Below are 21980 nucleotides of genomic sequence, written 5' to 3' on the forward strand. Positions count from 1 at the left end.
TATACATGTGATTTTTTTATGCAAATTTGCATGTATATATGCGAATTTCTTTAAAAAAATGTGATATTTTTGCATTAAATTTCATTGTTATAAAACAAATTTGTCTATTTAACCATTTAACAATACATACAAATAAAATATTTGAAATTTACAACTAAAATTCATTCACAAACATAATAGAACAACTACAAATTTTGTCAGCTTAACATGCAAAATTACAACTAAGTTTTTAAATACAACCTTGAATAAACTTTACATCCAAATGACATTCAAGTTTTTGTTTATTCTGTAAAAAATAATTCACATTTTTTATTATTAAAATAGAATATACATAACTATCAATGTATACTCTACTTACAAAGCTTAACTAACTTCAACTCACAATCTGACACCTCATCGTTCGATGCCCCCTCTTCCCCCCTGCTCAACCCTCTCTTCCTCTCCCTCAGTCATCTCTTTAGCCCTCTGCAAACATACCTTCTTCCTCACATTTATATAATTTCATTATATGATTCCTATAAATAGATAAATCATTCTGAAAAAGGTTATTAGTAAATAACTAACAATAACTTATATAAAAAAATAAAACATAACATGCAACGTCCCTGCGTAAAATTTAATTCTTTGCCTAAGCCCAATTATTGCATATACATTAAGTCATCATCTTCGATATCATTTGATTCTCCGTTATGGTCATCATTTCTATTACTCCAAATGGACTGATCAGTTGCACAGACTAAATCAAAATTTGTCATACATATCACTCACTTTGCTTACATGTCTGCAACATTTTACATTTTCAACTTTCAAGATTAACAATAAAAATAACATCTCTAGCTCAAACATAAATTAGAAAGTCTAACAACCTTTATTTAGATTTGTCACTTGCATTGAAAGGCTGGGTGTCATCCAACTTACTGCGATGAAGATTACCAGCATTAGTTTGCCCACGTGATTCCATATCCTCTGCAGTGATTATATGATCGTTAATTATTTTGGACAATGAGATGTTCTCCAAAGGATTGAGCTCAATACATAAATGTGCTTGATATAGAGACACATTATCTATAAGATTTCTATCATTCTATTCATCAACTGATTCTTATACATCGCTTATGATTGCTTCTTATACATTACTTTCAACTGCTTCTTGTGTAACTTTACAATCAACAACTTTTTTTTTAAACTTCGCCAACAATGGCTTCTCGATTACCTTTAGTAGCATCTATAACTTTACTATAGCATTGATTCTACAACATCATTGTTCAAGACATGTATCCATATACATTAGCCATCTAATTTTGAAAAACACTTATATCGGAAGATCATTGACTTTTCCACATATCCAGTTTTACAAGACATCAAAGCTATAAATTTCTTATAGTTGTTTTTATAAACCAATATAGACCTCCAAATAGGTTGATCAGTGCTACAGTAAAATACCCCTACCCTTTCAGAAGCCATCATAATAGCCTTCACCAACTACACAACGTATCATTAACAACAACCACTTAAAAAATTAACAACCCATAATAGTCCCCCATAATCCCTATTCAATGCATGTGCATAGTCAACCCCAACCACATCTATCAGAGAGAGAATGACCAAGATTTGGAAAAATCACCCCAAAGACTGACACCCATTAACATAAGGGTGATTTTTTGTATACAAATTACAAAAAGTATTGAATCAATGAACATGTAAGACTCTACCTAGCTCTAGTTTGACTAAAAAAAAGAACAACATATATATATATATAATATATATATATATATATAATATATATATATATAATATATATATATATATATATATATATATATATATATATATATATATATATATTTGTGCAGAAAACCTAAACATAGTAAACCCTAAATGGTAAATCTGGTGTCAAATATTAAATAAAATATAGGGTTATATAAATAAAACATCTATAATAGGGAAACATACATAATACATCCACAACAACAACCAAACAAAAATACTATAAGGCTATTAACTGCTTATATCTATAGAAAAAGAAAAAAAATAAATAGAAACAAATGTAATCACCATAATGGAGCAAAAGAACTAACTGGAGAGCTTAATGATCATCAAAATGGAGCAAAAAAACTTTTATAGGAATCACTGGAAGGTATAGAGAAAAGGGTTACTATTCTTTCCACATACTAACGGAAAAATAAAAAATGAACACAAACACCTATATATATATATATATAAGTAAATTCATATGATAAAACAAAATCTCGCATCGCTTAAAGTTGATAACATGCGAAAGTCCATGAATTTCACAAACTTTCTACATCGAAAATAAACATTCACAGGCACCAACACGAAACTCTTGACAAATATATATATATATATATGCATTCTAAAATAGAATTTTGCGGCGCTATAAGCCAACAACATGCAAAAGTCTATGAATTTCGTAAACTTTTTATGAATTTCTCATAGAAAGACAGACTTTCACAACCATAAATGTGAAAGTCTTGCCGAAATTTGCAAGGGATTTTCGCAAGCAGTATCACGATATTCATAGTATTTGTGTGAAATTCAGGATTTCGATAAAAATATCGTGCAAATTTCATTTTTAGTGAGATTTAGCAAGATCAAGAGTGTGTTGCAATATAACGCGGAAAAACTAAGAGATCCGCTCATGTGAAGGGTAAAAAAGTCCTAAAAAAGTTGTGAACCTGTGAAATTGGACATCAGACAGATTTTGAAATTTATAGGGCATTTGGGAAAACAAGTCAAATTTGTTGTATAGTATGATCATTTTTCATTTTATCTAATTGATAAAAGTTTTCAGTATTTTAACGTAAATATGATTAAAAATTACACTCATGACATAATGTGTCACATGGTGTGTCCACAAATGTCATGTTATATCTAGGTGTGTCCCTATTTTTAAAACTTCACAATCGGTAGGATGGCCTTAAAGATGGGAGCCGAAAAACTTCAAGGTGTGTAGCAATGACAGAAAACAATAGTTGCCTCTCCAATAAAGAACCTGAGTGCAAGAGGGTGGTTAGCAACTCTGTGTTTAGAATACACCCAAGCTTGCACCTACTCATGCTATGCTGGCCGTCTTTTGCATTGAGATGAGCCTAAGCAGCTTCTTAGGCAAAAAAGAAGACCGAGTTGCAGAGAGCGCATGGAAATACGAGAGAACCAAGGTATATGAAGCTCCAGTCTGAATAGTTGGTCAACAGAGTCATACCGATCCATTGGCCAAACAGTTTGAATGCACTCATAATGCCCAAACTACAGCATCGGTCCACTAACGTTGGAGCTATACAGCCCCTTGACTGACAGGTCAAACTCCAAAAAGTTTTGGTTTTAAATACTTTATTTAGTGAGTTCGAAAATAAAAAGATAATCAACGTCGACAGTCAAACTAAACTAGGACTGAAACCAAACTGAGACAACACAAACTGAATCCAAGTCCAAGTCCAAAACCAAATCCAAAGTTCAAAAGTTTAATTGACATGCCTCACAAAGTCTTGCGCCCTACACTATATAAACACCTAGGATTTATCAAACGTGATCAAATATGGTGTTAGAAAAGATGCTTTTAATAAACTTGTTTTTGCAAGTAAACTTATTGAAAATAAAATTTTGAAAGCTATCTTTTGTTTTTTGAAGTGTTTGGTTGTTAAACATAAATTTTTTAAAAAAATAATGTGATTGGAATGGTGACTGGCCGTTCTTCTCCAATGTACCCACCGGAAAACCCTTCAAAACCACTTCTGCTCCTTTCTTCCTCCTTCCCACCAGAAAAAATGCTGGAAAGTCACCACCCCTTCGCATCCTATCCTAAAAATGCCACCCAAAGCCATCTTATCAAGTCCCCACTTCTCTCCTCCCTCCTCTGCCTCCGCCTTCATCACCTACCACGGTGCCATTAGATGTGTGGCTCCCGGCCTGAATTGTGGTATTTTTGCCTAAGTTTTAGGAAACTTTCCCTCCAAAAATCATTTCCTAAAACTTAGGCAAAAATATAAAGTATTTGGCCACAATGCAAGGTTCAAAATGCACATAATTTTCAGCCAAACAAAACACCTATAGAGAATAGATGACTTGTTAACAAATCACCAGCCATGAGCTTCACAAGAAGGAAAGTGTATGTGCATTCATTAGGAAAGCTTTCTAACAGGTTATAAACACGTGTATATGCAGATGCATACATACCAATCGTTTCAAGAAAACTGTAGGATAAATGAAAGGCAAGCAGCCTGCAAGTGTTTTAAGCAAAATATCATCAAGACGATGGTGCTCTTTTGTCCTCCATCAGATTGCAAATTAAGAAATAGCTTGCCAAGCTTCAGTTTGGCCAAAATTTATAAAGAATGCCTAATACATCTCTTACAGTTGCACTTTCACGCAAAAACTGTGCAATACTTTCATTGACTTGCAGCTGAATGTCAATTCAGCTTGAAAGTCAAAAGGTTAAACAAGTGTCTCGAAATACTCGTATAATTAATCTTTGTTCTTTGCTATTAGCAAATGATTTTCAGGTGATATGGTGGAAGGAACATATTTCACAAGCTTCGCTTCTAGTCCGCGATCCAGCAACCACATGCATCTCCCGATGTCAATTATCTCTTTACATATCAAACCTAGAACTGCCCTGTCTAGATCATTCATGTTCTTCACAAATGCTTCAACATCATTTCCCCCAAGATCAGCATCGTCACTGCCATATTCAAAAGGAAGCTTGTCATAAGTACTGACAGCATGAGGCAATGAGACAAGAAACGTAGTTTGGTGGATTCATCAGTATGCTTACAACCATTTGCTTAAATTCAAAAATTTAAAGGGCATTAGCATCCAAATAATAGCTCAGCTTTGGAAGCAAAAATGTGGATCAACTGATTACATATTGTGCAGGTGTAAACCACGAGCAACCACATCTGAGAGACTAGAACCATGATCTGCATCCACAGCCCAGCTGGAAAACCATGTAATGGCATGGAAGTCTTCTTTTGTGACTCCTAGGTTTAACAGATATCTTTTGTCTGCATCAAGTTATAGGAAAAAAATTAGCAAACTGATTCCCCGTGTACAGAATTCAATTGTAAAAGCTAACAGGGATGCTTGAAGAGAGGTCATCTATCATAACAGGGACGCTTGAAGAGAGGTCATCTATCAAAACAGGGACGCTTGAAGAGAGGTCATCTATCCCAACAGGGATGCTTGAAGATAATGTCATGATATAGCTTCCATACAACGAAAAATCGCAATGTTAGATACAAAATGAGCACAACTGTTATGAGAAAAAAATGAGTAAACTGAAGCACAAGCGCACTAGCAAGTGGGATGAAAGAATGCTATTTATGAAAAGGATTGAAAATTTGATTGGAGATAAGTTTCTTATCACATGCACTCCCAACTCGTCCATAAATAAATCTCCTTGATCTGAAATTACAATTAAAAGTGGCATTTTCATGCATGCATCATAAAGTTCTCGTTCTTCTAGTAAAACATTTTGACAGACGATGGCAACTCCAATATGGTAGAAGGAATTTTAACAAAAATAACACATACAATTAATATATGAATAATCAAGTGTCTTTATCTACGCGCTATCAAGCTCGTGAAACATCCTTCAGTTACAAACATCAATAATAAATGCAATCTATCACATTTTAGACAAGTCACAAGCAGAATTTATTGCTATTTTTACTTATCATGATGAAAGCATAATTTTTAAGTGCCAATACTTATGCTACAAGGTTATTTTTCCTTATTGGCGATCGTCAAACAGTGGGCCCAAGACTTATTAAATTTAAATAAAACAAAACTATTACTAAGTGAAGTTTATGTTGATGTACACACTTAGAGATGGCAAATGCAGTGTGATTATCAATTCATTTTATCAGAATGAATAAATCATCAACATGATTGCTTACACGCCTTTCGGACAAAGATGCAAGCACCCCAACTCTTGAACTGGCTTCCACTTTTGATGAATAACCACTTGGATTCAAAGCCCTTGTTTTCCATACAGCTAGTTGTATTTGACGTGTTCACTTGATTTTTATATATATATTTTTTTGTGGTAGAAGTGAATGACTGACTCCCAATATAAAAGGAGAGAATGGAAATCTTACCTAAGGTCTCTGTCCTAGGGATAAGGGAGAAAATCGAATGACCAGACTACAAGAGACAAACATGATAGGAGGGTCTGGAGCTTCAATATTAGCGACACAAGAGGGAGAGACTAAGTAGTGCCAAATCCCTTCAAATCACCTCTTTGATCACAAAAACATTACCATTGACCAAAGACTACATTTTCTCATTTATGCAAAGTAGCGTACCTAGTACCTAGTAGTAGTTCATGTCCATGAGCTCAAGAGACATCACCCCTAATCCTGACATTTCCCATCCACTCAAGTACCAGATGCATGAGATTTCACGCATTGCGTACAAAGCATTTAGCATGCATGTCCTGCATCAACATGACATGACACTCAAACACGCTAGGACACTTCATGGACAATCAAACTGTAATGGAATGGTGGTCTTCCACAAATGCACGAACAACTCACAAAGATGTGTCTATTGGAGACACTACAAGCATGACCCTTGAAAGGGTATAAATAGAAGAACACTTGAAATAAACAATATTTTATTTATACACAAAATGCTTAAGAAGCATTGCATTACAAAGGAGGGGTTCACCCCTATATATACAAAAGGGAGAGTGTGGAGGGAAGAACTCTTCCTAAGAGTCGTTGAACCTAGTCCAACGGCTCTATTTATAGCCGTTGGACTAGGTTCAATGACTATAAGTGTGGTCAAGATCTAAGTGAACTAGAAAATAAAAGAAAGAAAAAGGAAAAGAAAGAAAATAATAAAAAAATAATATATATATATATATATATATTATTAAAATAATATATATTATATATGTATTTACATGTTACATTTTAACACCCCCCTCAAACTTACGGTACAATAAGCAAAAGTTTGTCTAAAAGAAAGTGAAATCTGGGAGCAACGAAAGGCTTGATGAAGAAGTCTGTTAATTGATACTCTGATGTAACATATGACAGATCAATGGTTCCATGTAAGTATTCTTCTCTGACATAGTGACAATCCATCTCAATGTGTTTGGTGCGCTGATGAAACATCCGGTTGCTTGCAATGTAGATGACACTTTTATTGTCATAACACATTTTTGAAGCTGGCGTCGCTTCAGCTTTGATATCTGTTAGCAATCGTCTGCGCCAAACAACTTTCATAGTGGTGGTTGTCATGTCTCTGTATTCAGCTTCAATGGAGGAAAAAGAAACCTTCTGCTGCTTCTTGCACCTCAACGAAATCAAAGATTCACCTAAGAACACATAGAAACCAGTGGTTGAGTGTCTATTATTGGGATTACCTCTCCAGTCAGCATCAATATATGCAATTAAATTTAAAGACGATGAAGCAAACAAGAAGAGTCCTCGTGAAAGAGGACTTTAAGTATCTAATAATATGCAAAATTGCTCCCATATGCACAAAGGTGGGAGCATGCTGAAACTGACTAGCAATGTGAACATGTGCTATATCTGACCTACTAATGAAAAGATAAGAAAGAGATTCAATAAGCTGTATGTAAGGAGTAGGAACATCAAGAAATTCTCCATCATCAATTTTTATTTTAACGTTGACAACTTCTGGAGTATCCACTTTCTTATCATCTGTAATTTCAGACTTGAAAACAATATCAAAAACAAATTTAGATTGAGATATCAAATACCCACGAGGAGAATAAGCAACCTCAATGCCAAAAAATATCTTAATATACCTAAGTCGGTCATTTTAAAGTGAGTTTTAAGAAGAGTTTTGATATTTGCAACTCCTTGTTTGTCGTCTTCGATGATGATCATATCATTCACATAGAGAAGGAGAAATATGATGCCTATATCAGATTTCTTAATAAACAAAGCAGTGTCGGTTAAACAAGGTTGAAAACCAATATCAAGCATAACATGACTAAATCTGTCATACTAGGCTTTTGGAGCCTGTTTAAGACCATAAAGAGCTTTTCCTAGACGAAGAGTTTTACCCATAGGGATACTAATACCAGGCGGGGCTTCCATGTATACTTCTTCAATGAGATTCTCATTCAAAAAAACATTTTTGACATCCAATTGAAAGATTGACCATTTTCTAATGGAGGCTAAGGCTATTAAAGTTCTGACAGTGGTCATACGGGCCACATGAGCGAATGTTTCTTCATAATTGATGCCATACTCTTGGGCATATCCTTTTGCCACTAGACAGGCCATATACCTTTCCAGGGTTCCATCACATTTGGTTTTGACTTTGTATACCCACCTACAGCCTATAGGTTTCTTACTTGGAGGAATATGTAAGATCTAGTGTGTTCAGACCTTAGTCGCTTCATGAAAACTTTGAAATTTGGCTAAGTCTGGTAAGAAAATCGTTAGAGGCTCGAATTTAGACCGAGGTCTTAGAGTTTGGGTTTGACCCAAGTCTCATCAACAGGGTCTAGACAAGCCAATCGATGTGTGGAAAAGAGTTTTAATTTCAACCTTTAAATTCAAGCGAAATTCAAGCGACATTCGGGTTATTTTCAGGCGAAATTCGGAATTTGATATTCATGTAATATATCATTGTATGCGTCTCGAAATTCTGAGTGCAATGGTATTTTACTTTTTCAAATCCGAGTTTCGGTTGGCCCAGAATTCACGTTTTTCTAAAATTTTAGCAGTTTGTTGGAACGGATCCGAAATTGGATCGGATTGAATCCAAGGTATAGGATCCAAATTTTTATGGATTTGGGTCCTAGTTAGGTCCTACAAAAATCTGGAATGGATATAAGTCTTAATCCAAATCTTGTATGAGTATGGGTTTGGATCTTGGATCTTGGATCCGGATCCGATCCAAAATCCAAGCTTAACATTTTTATGACTTTAAATTCAGTTGGGAGCTTTAAATTGGGGTTATTATTATATAAAAAGTCTCCAGGGTCAACATGACCAATTTTGGGAACTTTTGAATACCAATTAATAAGTAAATTCAATAAAATATATTTATTAAATTAATGATTTTTATTAATTTCGGGAATAGAGTTAAGAGGGTTTAGGGTTAGCCCTCTTTCCTAATTAAAAAGGGTATAGAGGATTCCATACCTTTTAGGATTAGGAGGTCAAATAGTCAACCAAATGTTAGTTAGTGAAGGAGTCTAAGAATTTGGAAACTCCCTAATGTGGGAGACCCAAATCTGGAAACTCACTAAAGAGTTTCCAGCTTTATATAGGAGAAGGAAGGGGGGGGGGGCGGCAGCCCTTTCTCTTTCTTTTGGCTGGAGAAAAAAAAACAGGAAAAAAAAGAAGAAGAAGAAGAAGAGAGAGAGAGAGAGAGAGAGGAGAAAGCAAGGAAGAGTGAAGGAGGTAGAAGAGGAGGTTGGAAACAGCGGAGCTCAGCCACACGCCCTCCACAGCCTCTATTCTCCTTTGTTTTTCCAAAAAGGTACGGGTACTCTTCTTGAAACGAATGAGAAATAGGGTAAAGATTGGATTTTCCATGCTTCTTTTGATGGAAATCCATAGAGGAACAGTGGACCTCGATTTCCACCGTTATCCCGTTTCGTATAGGCTGTATTTTTGCTGTTTCAGAAAAATATATATATAGATACATATATATGATATACTAGGGGGCAGATTTCTCAAAATAGGTGTTTTGCTGCTGTTTTTGACAGCACGCACAGGTCCAATCTGGACCTGTGTACATGTTTTGGACCCAGCCGACAGGGTTGGCTGGGCTGGGTATTTTTTTTAAAAAAAAAAAGAAAATTTCAGTTTTTGCAAAATAAGTGGTGCGGCGGCTGTTGACAGCATACACAGGTCCAAATTGGACCTGTGTACATGCTGTTGGACCCAGCCGACAGAGGTGTGTGTTCTCAAAAAAAAAAAAAAACAAAGTTTTATGCAGTAATAAAAAAAAAAAAAACCAGTTTTGTGGGGTGGGTTTTGCTGTCGTCTTTGACAGCCTACACAGGTCCAAACTGGACCTGTGTGTATGCTTTTGGACCCAGCCGACAGGGTCGGCTGGGCTGGGTGTTTTCCCCTTTTTCAAAAAAAAAAAAAAACCATATGATAGTATTTAGCAGGCAGTTTTTGCGTAAATAAATTTTTATGTTGTTGTTGTTGACATCATACACAGGTCCACACTGGACCTGTGTATATGTTGTTAAGCCCAGCCAGCAGGGTCAGCTGGACTGGGCATGGCTGTATAAAAATATATATATAGGCTTTATCAAAAATCATTTTTTTTAACAGGTATGCTGATTGTTCTTTTTGACAGCATACACAGGCCCAAACTGGGCCTGTGTACATGCTGGTGGACCCAGCCGACAGGGTCGGCTGGGCTGGGCATTGTCCTTTCAAAAAAATATATATAATAAATAAATAAAACAACTAAAACTTTGAAATCTGTTTTTAGTGAAGTATCGGCTGTTGGATTGGCTGGCTGGCAGCCAACCGAGTGGCTCTCGGCTGACTGTCAGCTGCTGGTCGAACCGACAGGCCCAGCCAAGTGCTTGGCTGGGTGTGTGGTTGGCTGTGGCAGGGCTGGGGCAGGCCCAGTCGACCACGTCAGTAGGTGCTGGCCTGGGTCTTAGCCTTGAGAAATTTCTTTTGTTATACTTTATACAGAAATTTTTTCTGTATAGGAGGGGCTTCCTGACAGCATACACAGGCCCAAAATGGGTCTGTGAATACCCTGTCAGACCCAGCCGACCGGGTCGGCTGGGCTGCGCTGTTAGATACATAATTTTTCTCATGTGGGTATTGTAGCATGCTAGTGACATAAGTGTGTCAAATTATGAAAACAGGGCTGGTTGCGATTAGTAAAGTTAGGATTTTTAAATCTCTTACTGCATGTTAAACCTTGGGAATAAGTCATGTACTTGAAATTTTAATTTCCACATATGTTAGGCGTTGATGTGGTGCATATGTGTGTTGGAGCATGTTTACACATTACTCCATGACAAAGTTGTTTGAGTGCTTACTTATTTATGGACTTAACAGGTGTGGTTGCATATACATAAACACATGAATGCTCTTTTGTTCATCTCATTACAATTCATGATTAGAACCATATGTGGTGATAATTGCATAAAGATGCATGCATGCGCATACCATGCATATGCACAGAAAAATGGGGTATAACATGGGTTGTGTAATTTGCATATGGGAATGTCATATTTCATGTTTATTGTCAATGGGTTAATTTGGTACGTATATGACTATCCCTTGCAGGCATGTTAATACCACTGTATACATATGATTATGATTCTTGCATCAGTGCTTCGGTGATCATGATAAATCATCGAGGGTTTGGTAAACCCGAGTTGTGGAATTGTTTTCCCTCATTCATTTCAATGCATTGCAAAGATCATGCTTTATTAATATTTCAGCTTTATTGCACTGTTCTATATGTTTCCACAGGCCGGAGTCCTGTGATAGCTCTCGCGAGGTAGATGCGAGCTTTTATCTTTCTTTTTGCATATGATGTTGCAAAACTTAAGAAATTAATTAAAAAGTAATAACAAAGCACAGTGTAATATACCTTCTGGGATCACCCATCTGGAGAATGGGGATCTTAGAAATCCGGTCTTTGGGAGACTGTGAGGATACAAAACTCCGTGTGCTTAATTTTGGTCCTCTGAACCCGATATTGAGGTTCCTTCTCCTGGCCACGGTTTTAGGGAGAGTCCGCCACTTTACCCGGGAGTGGTGTGTTTGACACAGCTGTTGTTTTTGGTACCAAGGAAGTGACACTTGTAGGCGTGGGGTGTCCCTTGTGTCCCCGACATTAGATGTGGAGGTCTAATGTTCCGACGGTGATTCGGTCGAGGGCTAAGTTGGAAACCCAGCAATAATATTTAAATTGTGTGTTAAGCTACCCTGGGAACCTAACTTAACCTCGGGGTTTGTACCCGTTTGGTGTATCCACGGGCAACGGTAATTAAAAAGAGAAACTTAAAGTTATGCATTTAATAGGGCATGCATAAGAAAACAAAAAGACTTAAATGAAGATAATAAAATGATTCATGCATTGCATAAAAGACATGCATTCTTCCTGTTATGCATTAGATCATGCATACTTTAATGGTTTCCTTACTCAATACATGAGGGTAAGTGTTGAATGTTTAATTCTTGTTGCATGCTGAAATTTTAGTAGATGCTACTGCTTTACTGTCCTTCCATGCTTAGCATTTATGATTGTTGCATGAATAAATTCTCAAATGCTATAAACTGTCCTGTATGTATTTCCCTTAATTGTTGCATGATATCTCATCTTGACTCTTTATCTCACTTGTTTCATTAAGAAGTAGCTGTGCTCAGGATTTCGATTCTGACACCCTACTTCGTTGGTTTTTCGTAGGAACAGGTGATCAGTGAAGTCGACAGCTACTGCGAGGGCGCGAGAGTCACAACGAGTTTTGACAGTCTTCTTTGTGGACAGAGTGGCTCTTTATTTTGGTTTTTCAGTCTAGTGTTCTTGTTATTTGCTTATTGTCATCAGTAGTTACTTGAGTCAGACACTTTATTTTTTAGATTAGTTTTTAATTCATGAATAAAGGTAATGGTTAGTTATGGATGTTAATTGCAAGTTCTTTTGTGGTTTGTGGCTATCCAGTTGGAATTGGAACTGTGAGGACCCCGGGTCTCTGGGAAGTTTTCCGCACTGTTTTAGAAAAAAAAAAATCTGCATTTTCAAAGGGGATGAGTTGGGGTCGTTATAGGTTTGGTATCAGAGCCACCACAAATACTTGCAATTTTATCGTCTTTGAGTGTTTAATTTTCATAATTGGTATGTGAGCCCTGTCCTGAAGCGTCAACAAGTTGTGACTCGTCCTCCAGAGCAGTCTTCTTCACTGGTATGGTTGCTTAATACTTTTACTTAATTTATATAAGATCTGTGTGATTATGGTAATTATAATTCCATGTTCTTTGGTGTGAATTTTAAAAGTCTGATGTGATTCGGGAACGAATACTGTTCGTGATCAACCCTAAGGGGGTAGTATCAATAATAGTCTAATTTGAAAAAAGTGGTGCATTGTAGATGTCGCACTATACCCGCAGAGGCGCTTCGTCTTCCACTGCTGCCCCCACGAACTGGCAGGAGGAAAGAGATTTCATGATAGAGGCCATCCATACCCTGACAGAGACTATGACGGCTCAAGCGACGCAGACAGCGCAGGCGCTGCAAGCGACTCAGAACCTTCAGGCGGCACAAGCTGCCCAAACGGCACAGGCTGCACAGGCAGTCGCACAGGCAGCGACTCGTGAACCTCCGGTCAATATTATTCCCAACGCAGGTGGCGTTTCTTTCGAGCGGTTTCTGAAGTTGGACCCGCCTTCCTTTTCAGGAAAGGCAGACCCAGAGGCTGCTGCGAGCTGGGTCGAGGAGATTGAGAGGGTGTTTGACGTCTTACTTGTCGCGGAGGAGAGAAAGACACCCTTTGGCACGTACCGCTTAAAGGGCGATGCCAAGAACTGGTGGGACACCCTGCGAAGGGTGAAATTTGCTGATTGGGATGAGATTCCTTGGGAGACGTTCAGGGAGGAGTGTCTGGACGCCTACTTTCCCCCTTACGCCGAGGAGCAGATGCAACAAAAGTTCCTCGATCTGACTTAGGGGACCATGAGTCTCGTGGAATACACTACTAGGTTCCGGAGTCTTGAGAAGTATAGCCCAAACCTCTTCAAGAATGAGAAGGCAAGGGCGGCTAGATTCGTACGTGGACTGAAGGACGGGTTACGGACTCGTGTGCTCGGGGGTCGTCCTTCTACCCTGGCCGAGGCGATCGAGTCGGCCACCGTACTGACCGAGGACTGGGAACGATCCAAAGGTGGTTTTCAGAAGAAGGGTGGCAGCGGAGGAGGTTCTTCAGGCGGGACCAGGAAGAATCCTCCAACAGGAGGGGGAGTGCAGAACGGGAAGAAGCAGCGGACCTTGGACGGGCGACAGCAGGGCGCGCAACAGGGCCGACATCAGCCGCAGAGACAACAGGGGAAGGCCCAACCGGCATGTCGCAGATGCGGCAAGAATCATCCATTAGGTTTTTGCCCATCGTTTAAGGGGGTATGCTACCAGTGCCAGCAGCCAGGGCACATTGCCCCCTTCTGTCCGAACAAGCCTGTGGTTCCGGGTGGACAGCCGCAACAACCACAGCAGCAGAGGCCTCAACAACAGCAGGGTCAGCGCAAGACCAATGGACGGGTCTACGCAGCGACAGCAACCTCCCAGGATGATCAGGCTGATCTGATCGAAGGTATATTCTTAGTTGCCGAACACTTTGCACGTGTTATGTTTGATTCGGGTGCAACACACAGCTTTATTTCCTCTTCGTTTGCAAAGTTGCTTGATTTGGTTCCATCTAGCCTCGAAAGGGATCTTGATGTGATGTCACCTATGGGTGCATCCTCTTCCTGTGGGAAGTATTTTCCGTCCGTATGCGTGGTGATAGAAGGCCATGAGTTGTCGGCCGATTTGGTCATTTTGGATATGACATTCTATGATGTCATCTTGGGCATGGACTGGTTGTCCAAGCATAATGCGACCCTCCAGTGTCGGGGCAGGAAGGTAATCTTGGAGCACCCCAAATTGTCTGCATTGTTGTGCCATTCGACGAGACCAACCGATGGGGTAAAAATCGTGTCAGCTTTGAAGGTCTCCAAGTACCACAAGAAGGGTTGCATGGTATTCTTGGCCAGTGTTTCTACTCAAGACAGTCAGGCGCCGTCCTTGGAGCAGTTAGACGTTGTCCGCGAATTCCCGGATGTTTTTCCCGAGGATTTGCCGGGTTTGCCTCCGCATCGAGAAATTGAGTTCTCGATCGAGCTAGTGCCTGGTACAGCACCAGTTTCTCGCGCTCCGTATCGCATGACACCTGCTGAGTTAGGGGAACTGAAAAAGCAGTTGCAGGAGCTTCTTGACAAAGGCTTTATTAGACCGAGTGTATCCCCTTGGGGTGCCCCGGTCCTCTTTGTTAAGAAGAAGGATGGTTCAATGCGACTTTGTATTGACTACCGCATGTTGAATCAAGTAACGGTGAAGAACAAATACCCTTTGCCTAGGATCGATGATTTGTTTGATCAGTTGAGAAGGGCCAAGGTGTTCTCGAAAATCGATCTTCGTTCAGGATATCATCAGCTGAGGATTAAAACCGAAGATATTCCTAAGACAGCGTTCAGGTCCAGATATGGGCATTATGAATTTCTAGTGATGTCATTTGGACTTACAAATGCCCCTGCGACATTTATGGATCTGATGAACTGGGTTTTCAGGTTGTGGCTGGATTCTTTTGTCATCGTGTTCATAGATGACATTCTGATATATTCGGAGAGTGTGGAAGATCACCGAGAGCATTTGCGACTCGTGCTGTAGACACTGAGAGAATATCAGTTTTATGCTAAATTCTCAAAGTGTGAGTTTTGGATCGATAGGGTGATGTTTCTTGGTCACGTGATATCCGAGAGAGGTGTAGAGGTTGATCCAGCCAAGGTGGAAGCCGTTTTGTCATGGGAACAACCGAAGACGGTGACAGACATTAGGAGTTTCTTGGGATTGGCGGGTTATTATCGTCGATTCATTCAAGATTTCTCGCGTATAGCTGCTCCGATGACTTGGTTGTTGCAGAAAGGAGTGAAGTTCGAGTGGTCCTCTCGCTGCGAAGACAGTTTCCAAGAGTTAAAGAAGAGGTTGACCACAGCGCCGGTTTTGACATTGCCTTCCGGGACAGGTGGTTTTGTGGTATACAGTGATGCGTCGGGGACTGGACTGGGTTGCGTTCTTATGCAGCATGGAAAGGTCATAGCATACGCTTCCCGACAGCTAAAGGTGCATGAGAAGAATTATCCCACGCATGACTTGGAGTTAGCGGCAGTAGTGTACGCGCTGAAGATTTGGCGCCACTACCTTTATGGGGAAACGTTTGAGGTCATGTCTGACCACAAGAGCCTCAAATATATCTTCACCCAGAGGGACTTGAATTTGAGGCAACGTAGGTGGTTGGAATTCCTAAAGGATTACGACTTCTCCATCGCTTACCATCCGGGTAAGGCGAATGTGGTGGCGGATGCGCTTAGTAGAAAGGCGTCAGTCACAACGACTAGCTTGATTGGACGCAGTTGGAATCTGGTCGAGGAGTTCGTGCGATGGCAACCTTTTTCTGATGACTCTGAACGCATCCTTTGTGCCGGGATGCAGGCACGACCAGAGATCATAGATCGAATTGAGGAACTCCAATTAGAAGATCCGGACTTTGAAAAGTTGTGCGATAGTGCTCAGAAACCAGAAGCGCAGTTTCGCCGGGAGGAGGGCAGAACCATTATGTTCGGGGACCGATGGTGGGTTCCAAAAGCGTTACGGGAAGAGTTGATGAGTGAAGCTCACAGGTCGAAGTATTCCGTTCACCCTGGTTCCACCAAGATGTTCAAAGATCTTCAGAGGACTTATTGGTGGAATGGGATAAAACGGGACATCGTGGAGTTCGTATCTCGGTGTCTTACTTGCCAGCAAGTGAAGATTGAACACCAGAGACCGGGTGGACTTTTGCAGCCTCTTGAGATTCCAGAGTGGAAGTGGGATGATATCTCGATGGATTTCATTGTAGGGCTGCCTAAGACCCGACGACAACGAGATGCCATATGGGTGATTGTGGATCGTTTGACAAAGAGTGCTCATTTTCTTCCGATCAGGATTAGTCAAAGCTTGGAGAGCTTGGCCGATCTCTACGTAGAGGAGATTGTTAGGCTTCACGGAGTGCCTCGTTCGATAGTGTCAGATCGGGATCCGAGGTTCACATCTCGATTTTGGCGCCAGCTTCAGAAGGCCCTTGGCACTACCTTGAAGTTTAGTACTGCTTTCCATCCACAGACAGACGGGCAGTCGGAACGGACGATTCAAACGCTCGAGGATATGCTAAGAGCGTGCGCTTTGGATTGTACAGGTGATTGGGACAAACATGTGAAGCTTGCAGAGTTTTCTTATAACAATAGCTTTCATGCTAGTATTGGTATGGCCCCGTATGAGGCACTGTATGGCCGACCGTGTAGATCTCCGGTTTGTTGGGATGAGGTTGGAATAAGAGCAGTAGAGTCTCCAGAAATCGTCCAGCACTATGCGGATCAGGTACGTTTAATTCGACAAAGGTTGATTGCAGCTCAAAGTAGGCAAAAGAGTTATGCCGATCAGCGGCGTAGGGAGCTCAGTTTTGAGGTAGGCGATCACGTGTTTGTTCGAATCTCGCCTACGAAAAGTATCTTCCGGTTTGGGAAGAAAGGCAAGTTGAGTCCTAGGTATGTGGGACCCTTCGAAGTCCTTGGACGTGTCGGAGAGACTGCGTATCGAGTAGCCCTTCCTCAGTTTTCGCAGATTCACGATGTTTTTCATGTCTCGATGTTGAGAAAGTACGTGCCTGACCCCTCACACGTAATTCACTATGAGGCGATCGAGGTACAACCTGACTTAACAACGGACTAGAAGCCGATAAAGATTGTGGAACGCCAGGAAAGGGTACTACGCAGTAGGACGATTCCATTTGTAAAGGTGCGTTGGCAGCATCATGGGCTAGATGAATGCACTTGGGAGCCTGAGGCGGATATGCGTCAACACTATCCTCTTTTATTTGGTACGTTCTAATTTCGAGGACGAAACTCTTTTAAGGGGGTAGGGATGTAAGATCTCGTGTGTTCAGACCTTAGTCGCTTCATGAAAACTTTGAAATTTGGCCAAGTCTGGTAAGAAAATCGTTTAAGGCTCGAATTTAGACCGAGGTATTAGAGTTTGGGTTTGACCTAAGTCTCATCAACAGGGTCTAGACAAGCCAATCGATGTGTGGCAAAGAGTTTTAATTTCAACCTTTAAATTCAAGCGAAATTCAAGCGACATTCGGGTTATTTTCGGGCGAAATTCGGAATTTGATATTCATGTAATATATCATTGGATGCGTCTCGAAATTCTGAGTGCAATGGTATTTTACTTTTTCAAATCCGAGTTCTGGTTGACCCAGAATTCACGTTTTTCTAAAATTTTAGCAGTTTGTTGGAACGGATCCGAAATTGGATCGGATTGAATCTAAGGTATAGGATCCAAATTTTTATGGATTTGGGTCCTAGTTAGGTCCTACAAAAATCTGGAATGGATATAAGTCTTAATCCAAATCTTGTATGAGTATGGGTTTGGATCTTGGATCTTGGATCCGGATCCGATCTAAAATCCAAGCTTAACATTTTTATGACTTTAAATTCAGCTGGGAGCTTTAAATTGGGGTTATTATTATATAAAAAGTCTCCAGGGTCAACATGACCAATTTTGAGAACTTTTGAATACCTATTAATAAGTAAATTCAATAAAATATATTTATTAAATTAATGATTTTTATTAATTTCGGGAATAGAGTTAAGAGGGTTTAGGGTTAGCCCTCTTTCCTAATTAAAAAGGGTATAGAGGATTCCATACCTTTTAGGATTAGGAGGTCAAATAGTCAACCAAATGTTAGTTAGTGAAGGAGTCTAAGAATTTGGAAACTCCCTAATGTGGGAGACCCAAATCTGGAAACTCACTAAAGAGTTTCCAGCTTTATATAGGAGAAGGAAGGGGGGGGGCGGCAGCCCTTTCTCTTTCTTTTGGCAGGAGAAAAAAAAAACAGGAAAAAGAAGAAGAAGAAGAGAGAGAGAGAGAGAGAGAGAGAGAGGAGAAAGCAAGGAAGAGTGAAGGAGGTAGAAGAGGAGGTTGGAAACAGCAGAGCTCAACCACACGCCCTCCAGCTCAACCACACGCCCTCCACAGCCTCTATTCTCCTTTGTTTTTCCAAAAAGGTACGGGTACTTCTTGAAACGAATGAGAAATAGGGTAAAGAATGGATTTTCCATGCTTCTTTTGATGGAAATCCATAGAGGAACAGTGGACCTCGATTTCCACCGTTATCCCGTTTCGTATAGGCTGTATTTTTGCTGTTTCAGAAAAATATATATATAGATACATATATATGATATACTAGGGGACAGATTTCTCAAAATAGGTGTTTTGCTGCTGTTTTTGACAGCATGCACAGGTCCAATCTGGACCTGTGTACATGTTTTGGACCCAGCCGACAGGGTCGGCTGGGCTGGGTATTTTTTTAAAAAAAAAAAGAAAATTTCAGTTTTTGCAAAATAAGTGGTGCTGCTGTTGTTGACAGCATACACAGGTCCAAACTGGACCTGTGTACATGCTGTTGGACCCAGCCGACAGGGTCGGCTGGGGCAGGTGTGTGTTCTAAAAAAAAAAAAAAATAAACAAAGTTTTATGCAGTAATAAAAAAAAAACCCAGTTTTGTGGGGTGGGTTTTGCTGTCGTCTTTGACAGCCTACACAGGTCCAAACTGGACCTGTGTGTATGCTTTTGGACCCAGCCGACAGGGTCGGCTGGGCTGGGTGTTTTCCCCTTTTTCAAAAAAAAAAAAAAACCATATGATAGTATTTAGCAGGCAGTTTTTGCGTAAATAAATTTTTATGCAGTTGTTGTCGACAGCATACACAGGTCCACACTGGACCTGTGTATATGTTGTTAAGCCCAGCCAGCAGGGTCGGCTGGACTGGGCATGGCTGTATAAAAATATATATATATATATATATATATATAGGCTTTATCAAAAATCATTTTTTTAACAGGTATGCTGATTGTTCTTTTTGACAGCATACACAGGCCCAAACTGGGCCTGTGTACATGCTGGTGGACCCAGCCGACAGGGTCGGCTGGGCTGGGCATTGTCCTTTCAAAAAAATATATATATAATAAATAAATAAAACAACTAAAACTTTGAAATCTGTTTTTAGTGAAGTATCGGCTGTTGGATTGGCTGGCTGGCAGCCAGCCGAGTGGCTCTCGACTGACTGTCAGCTGCTGGCCGAACCGACAGGCCCAGCCAAGTGCTTGGCTGGGTGTGTGGTTGGCTGGGGCAGGCCCAGTCGACCACGTCAGTAGGTGCTGGCCTGGGTCTTGGCCTTGAGAAATTTCTTTTGTTATACTTTATACAGAAAATTTTTCTGTATAGGAGGGGCTTCCTGACAGCATACACAAGCCCAAAATGGGCCTGTGAATACCCTGTCAGAGCCAGCCGACCGGGTCGGCTGGGCTGCGCCGTTAGATACATAATTTTTCTCATGTGGGTATTGTACCATGCTAGTGACATAAGTGTGTCAAATTATGAAAACAGGGCTGGTTGCGATTAGTAAAATTAGGATTTTTAAATCTCTTACTGCATGTTAAACCTTGGGAATAAGTCATGTACCTGAAATTTTAATTTCCACATATGTTAGGCGTTGATGTGGTGCATATGTGTGTTGGAGCATGTTTACACATTACTCCATGACAAAGTTGTTTGAGTGCTTACTTGTTTATGTACTTAACAGGTGTGGTTGCATATACATAAACACATGAATGCTCTTTTGTTCATCTCATTACAATTCATGATTAGAACCATATGTGGTGATAATTGCATAAAGATGCATGCATGCGCATACCATGCATATGCACAGAAAAATGGGGTATAACATTGGTTGTGTAATTTGCATATGGGAATGTCATATTTCATGTTTATTGTCAATGGGTTAATTTGGTACGTATATGACTATCCCTTGCAGGCATGTTAATACCACTGCATACATATGATTATGATTCTTGCATCAGTGCTTCGGTGATCATGATGAATCATCGAGGGTTTGGTAAACCCGAGTTGTGGAATTGTTTTCCCTCATTCATTTCAATGCATTGCAAAGATCATGCTTTATTAATATTTCAGCTTTATTGCACTGTTCTATATGTTTCCACAGGCCGGAGTCCTGTGATAGCTCTCGCGAGGTAGATGTGAGCTTTTATCTTTCTTTTTGCATATGATGTTGCAAAACTTAAGAAATTAATTAAAAAGTAATAACAAAGCACAGTGTAATATACCTTCTGGGATCACCCATCTGGAGAATGGGGATCTTAGAAATCCGGTCTTTGGGAGACTGTGAGGATACAAAACTCCGTGTGCTTAATTTTGGTCCTCTGAACCCGATATTGAGGTTCCTTCTCCTGGCCACGGTTTTAGGGAGAGTCCGCCACTTTACCCGGGAGTGGTGTGTTTGACACAGCTGTTGTTTTTGGTACCAAGGAAGTGACACTTGTAGGCGTGGGGTGTCCCTTGTGTCCCCGACATTAGATGTGGAGGTCTAATGTTCCGACGGTGATTCGGTCGAGGGCTAAGTTGGAAACCCAGCAATAATATTTAAATTGTGTGTTAAGCTACCCTGGGAACCTAACTTAACCTCGGGGTTTGTACCCGTTTGGTGTATCCACGGGCAACGGTAATTAAAAAGAGAAACTTAAAGTTATGCATTTAATAGGGCATGCATAAGAAAACAAAAAGACTTAAATGAAGATAATAAAATGATTCATGCATTGCATAAAAGACATGCATTCTTCCTGTTATGCATTAGATCATGCATACTTTAATGGTTTCCTTACTCAATACATGAGGGTAAGTGTTGAATGTTTAATTCTTGTTGCATGCTGAAATTTTAGTAGATGCTACTGCTTTACTGTCCTTCCATGCTTAGCATTTATGATTGTTGCATGAATAAATTCTCAAATGCTATAAACTGTCCTGTATGTATTTCCCTTAATTGTTGCATGATATCTCATCTTGACTCTTTATCTCACTTGTTTCATTAAGAAGTAGCTGTGCTCAGGATTTCGATTCTGACACCCTACTTCGTTGGTTTTTCGTAGGAACAGGTGATCAGTGAAGTCGACAGCTACTGCGAGGGCGCGAGAGTCACAACGAGTTTTGACAGTCTTCTTTGTGGACAGAGTGGCTCTTTATTTTGGTTTTTCAGTCTAGTGTTCTTGTTATTTGCTTATTGTCATCAGTAGTTACTTGAGTCAGACACTTTATTTTTTAGATTAGTTTTTAATTCATGAAT

At 40.0% G+C, this 21980-nt stretch overlaps 1 protein-coding gene across 4 annotated transcripts in view; it reads right to left on the reverse strand.

Moving 5' to 3' along the window:
• Window positions 1-4191: 4191 nt before the first annotated feature.
• LOC149845724 (methyltransferase) overlaps window positions 4192-21980 on the reverse strand; it is a 134533-nt gene continuing 116744 nt past the window's right edge. For 3 of the 4 annotated variants that reach the window (XM_089995942.1, XM_089995944.1, XM_089995943.1), the window contains 2 exons: window positions 4883-5021; window positions 4192-4699 (listed from right to left, as the gene is read on the reverse strand). In XM_089995942.1, the coding sequence (XP_089852068.1) occupies window positions 4483-4699; window positions 4883-5021 (356 nt within the window). In that variant the 3' untranslated portion in view covers window positions 4192-4482. Of the gene's footprint in view, window positions 4700-4795; window positions 5022-21980 lie in introns of all 4 variants that reach the window. The other variant, XR_016430216.1, reaches the window with a different exon arrangement.

The sequence above is a fragment of the Nuphar pumila genome, chromosome 2 (genome assembly GCF_984573655.1).
Source record: "Nuphar pumila chromosome 2, dmNupPumi1.hap1.1, whole genome shotgun sequence".
Taxonomy (NCBI): Eukaryota; Viridiplantae; Streptophyta; class Magnoliopsida; order Nymphaeales; family Nymphaeaceae; genus Nuphar; species Nuphar pumila.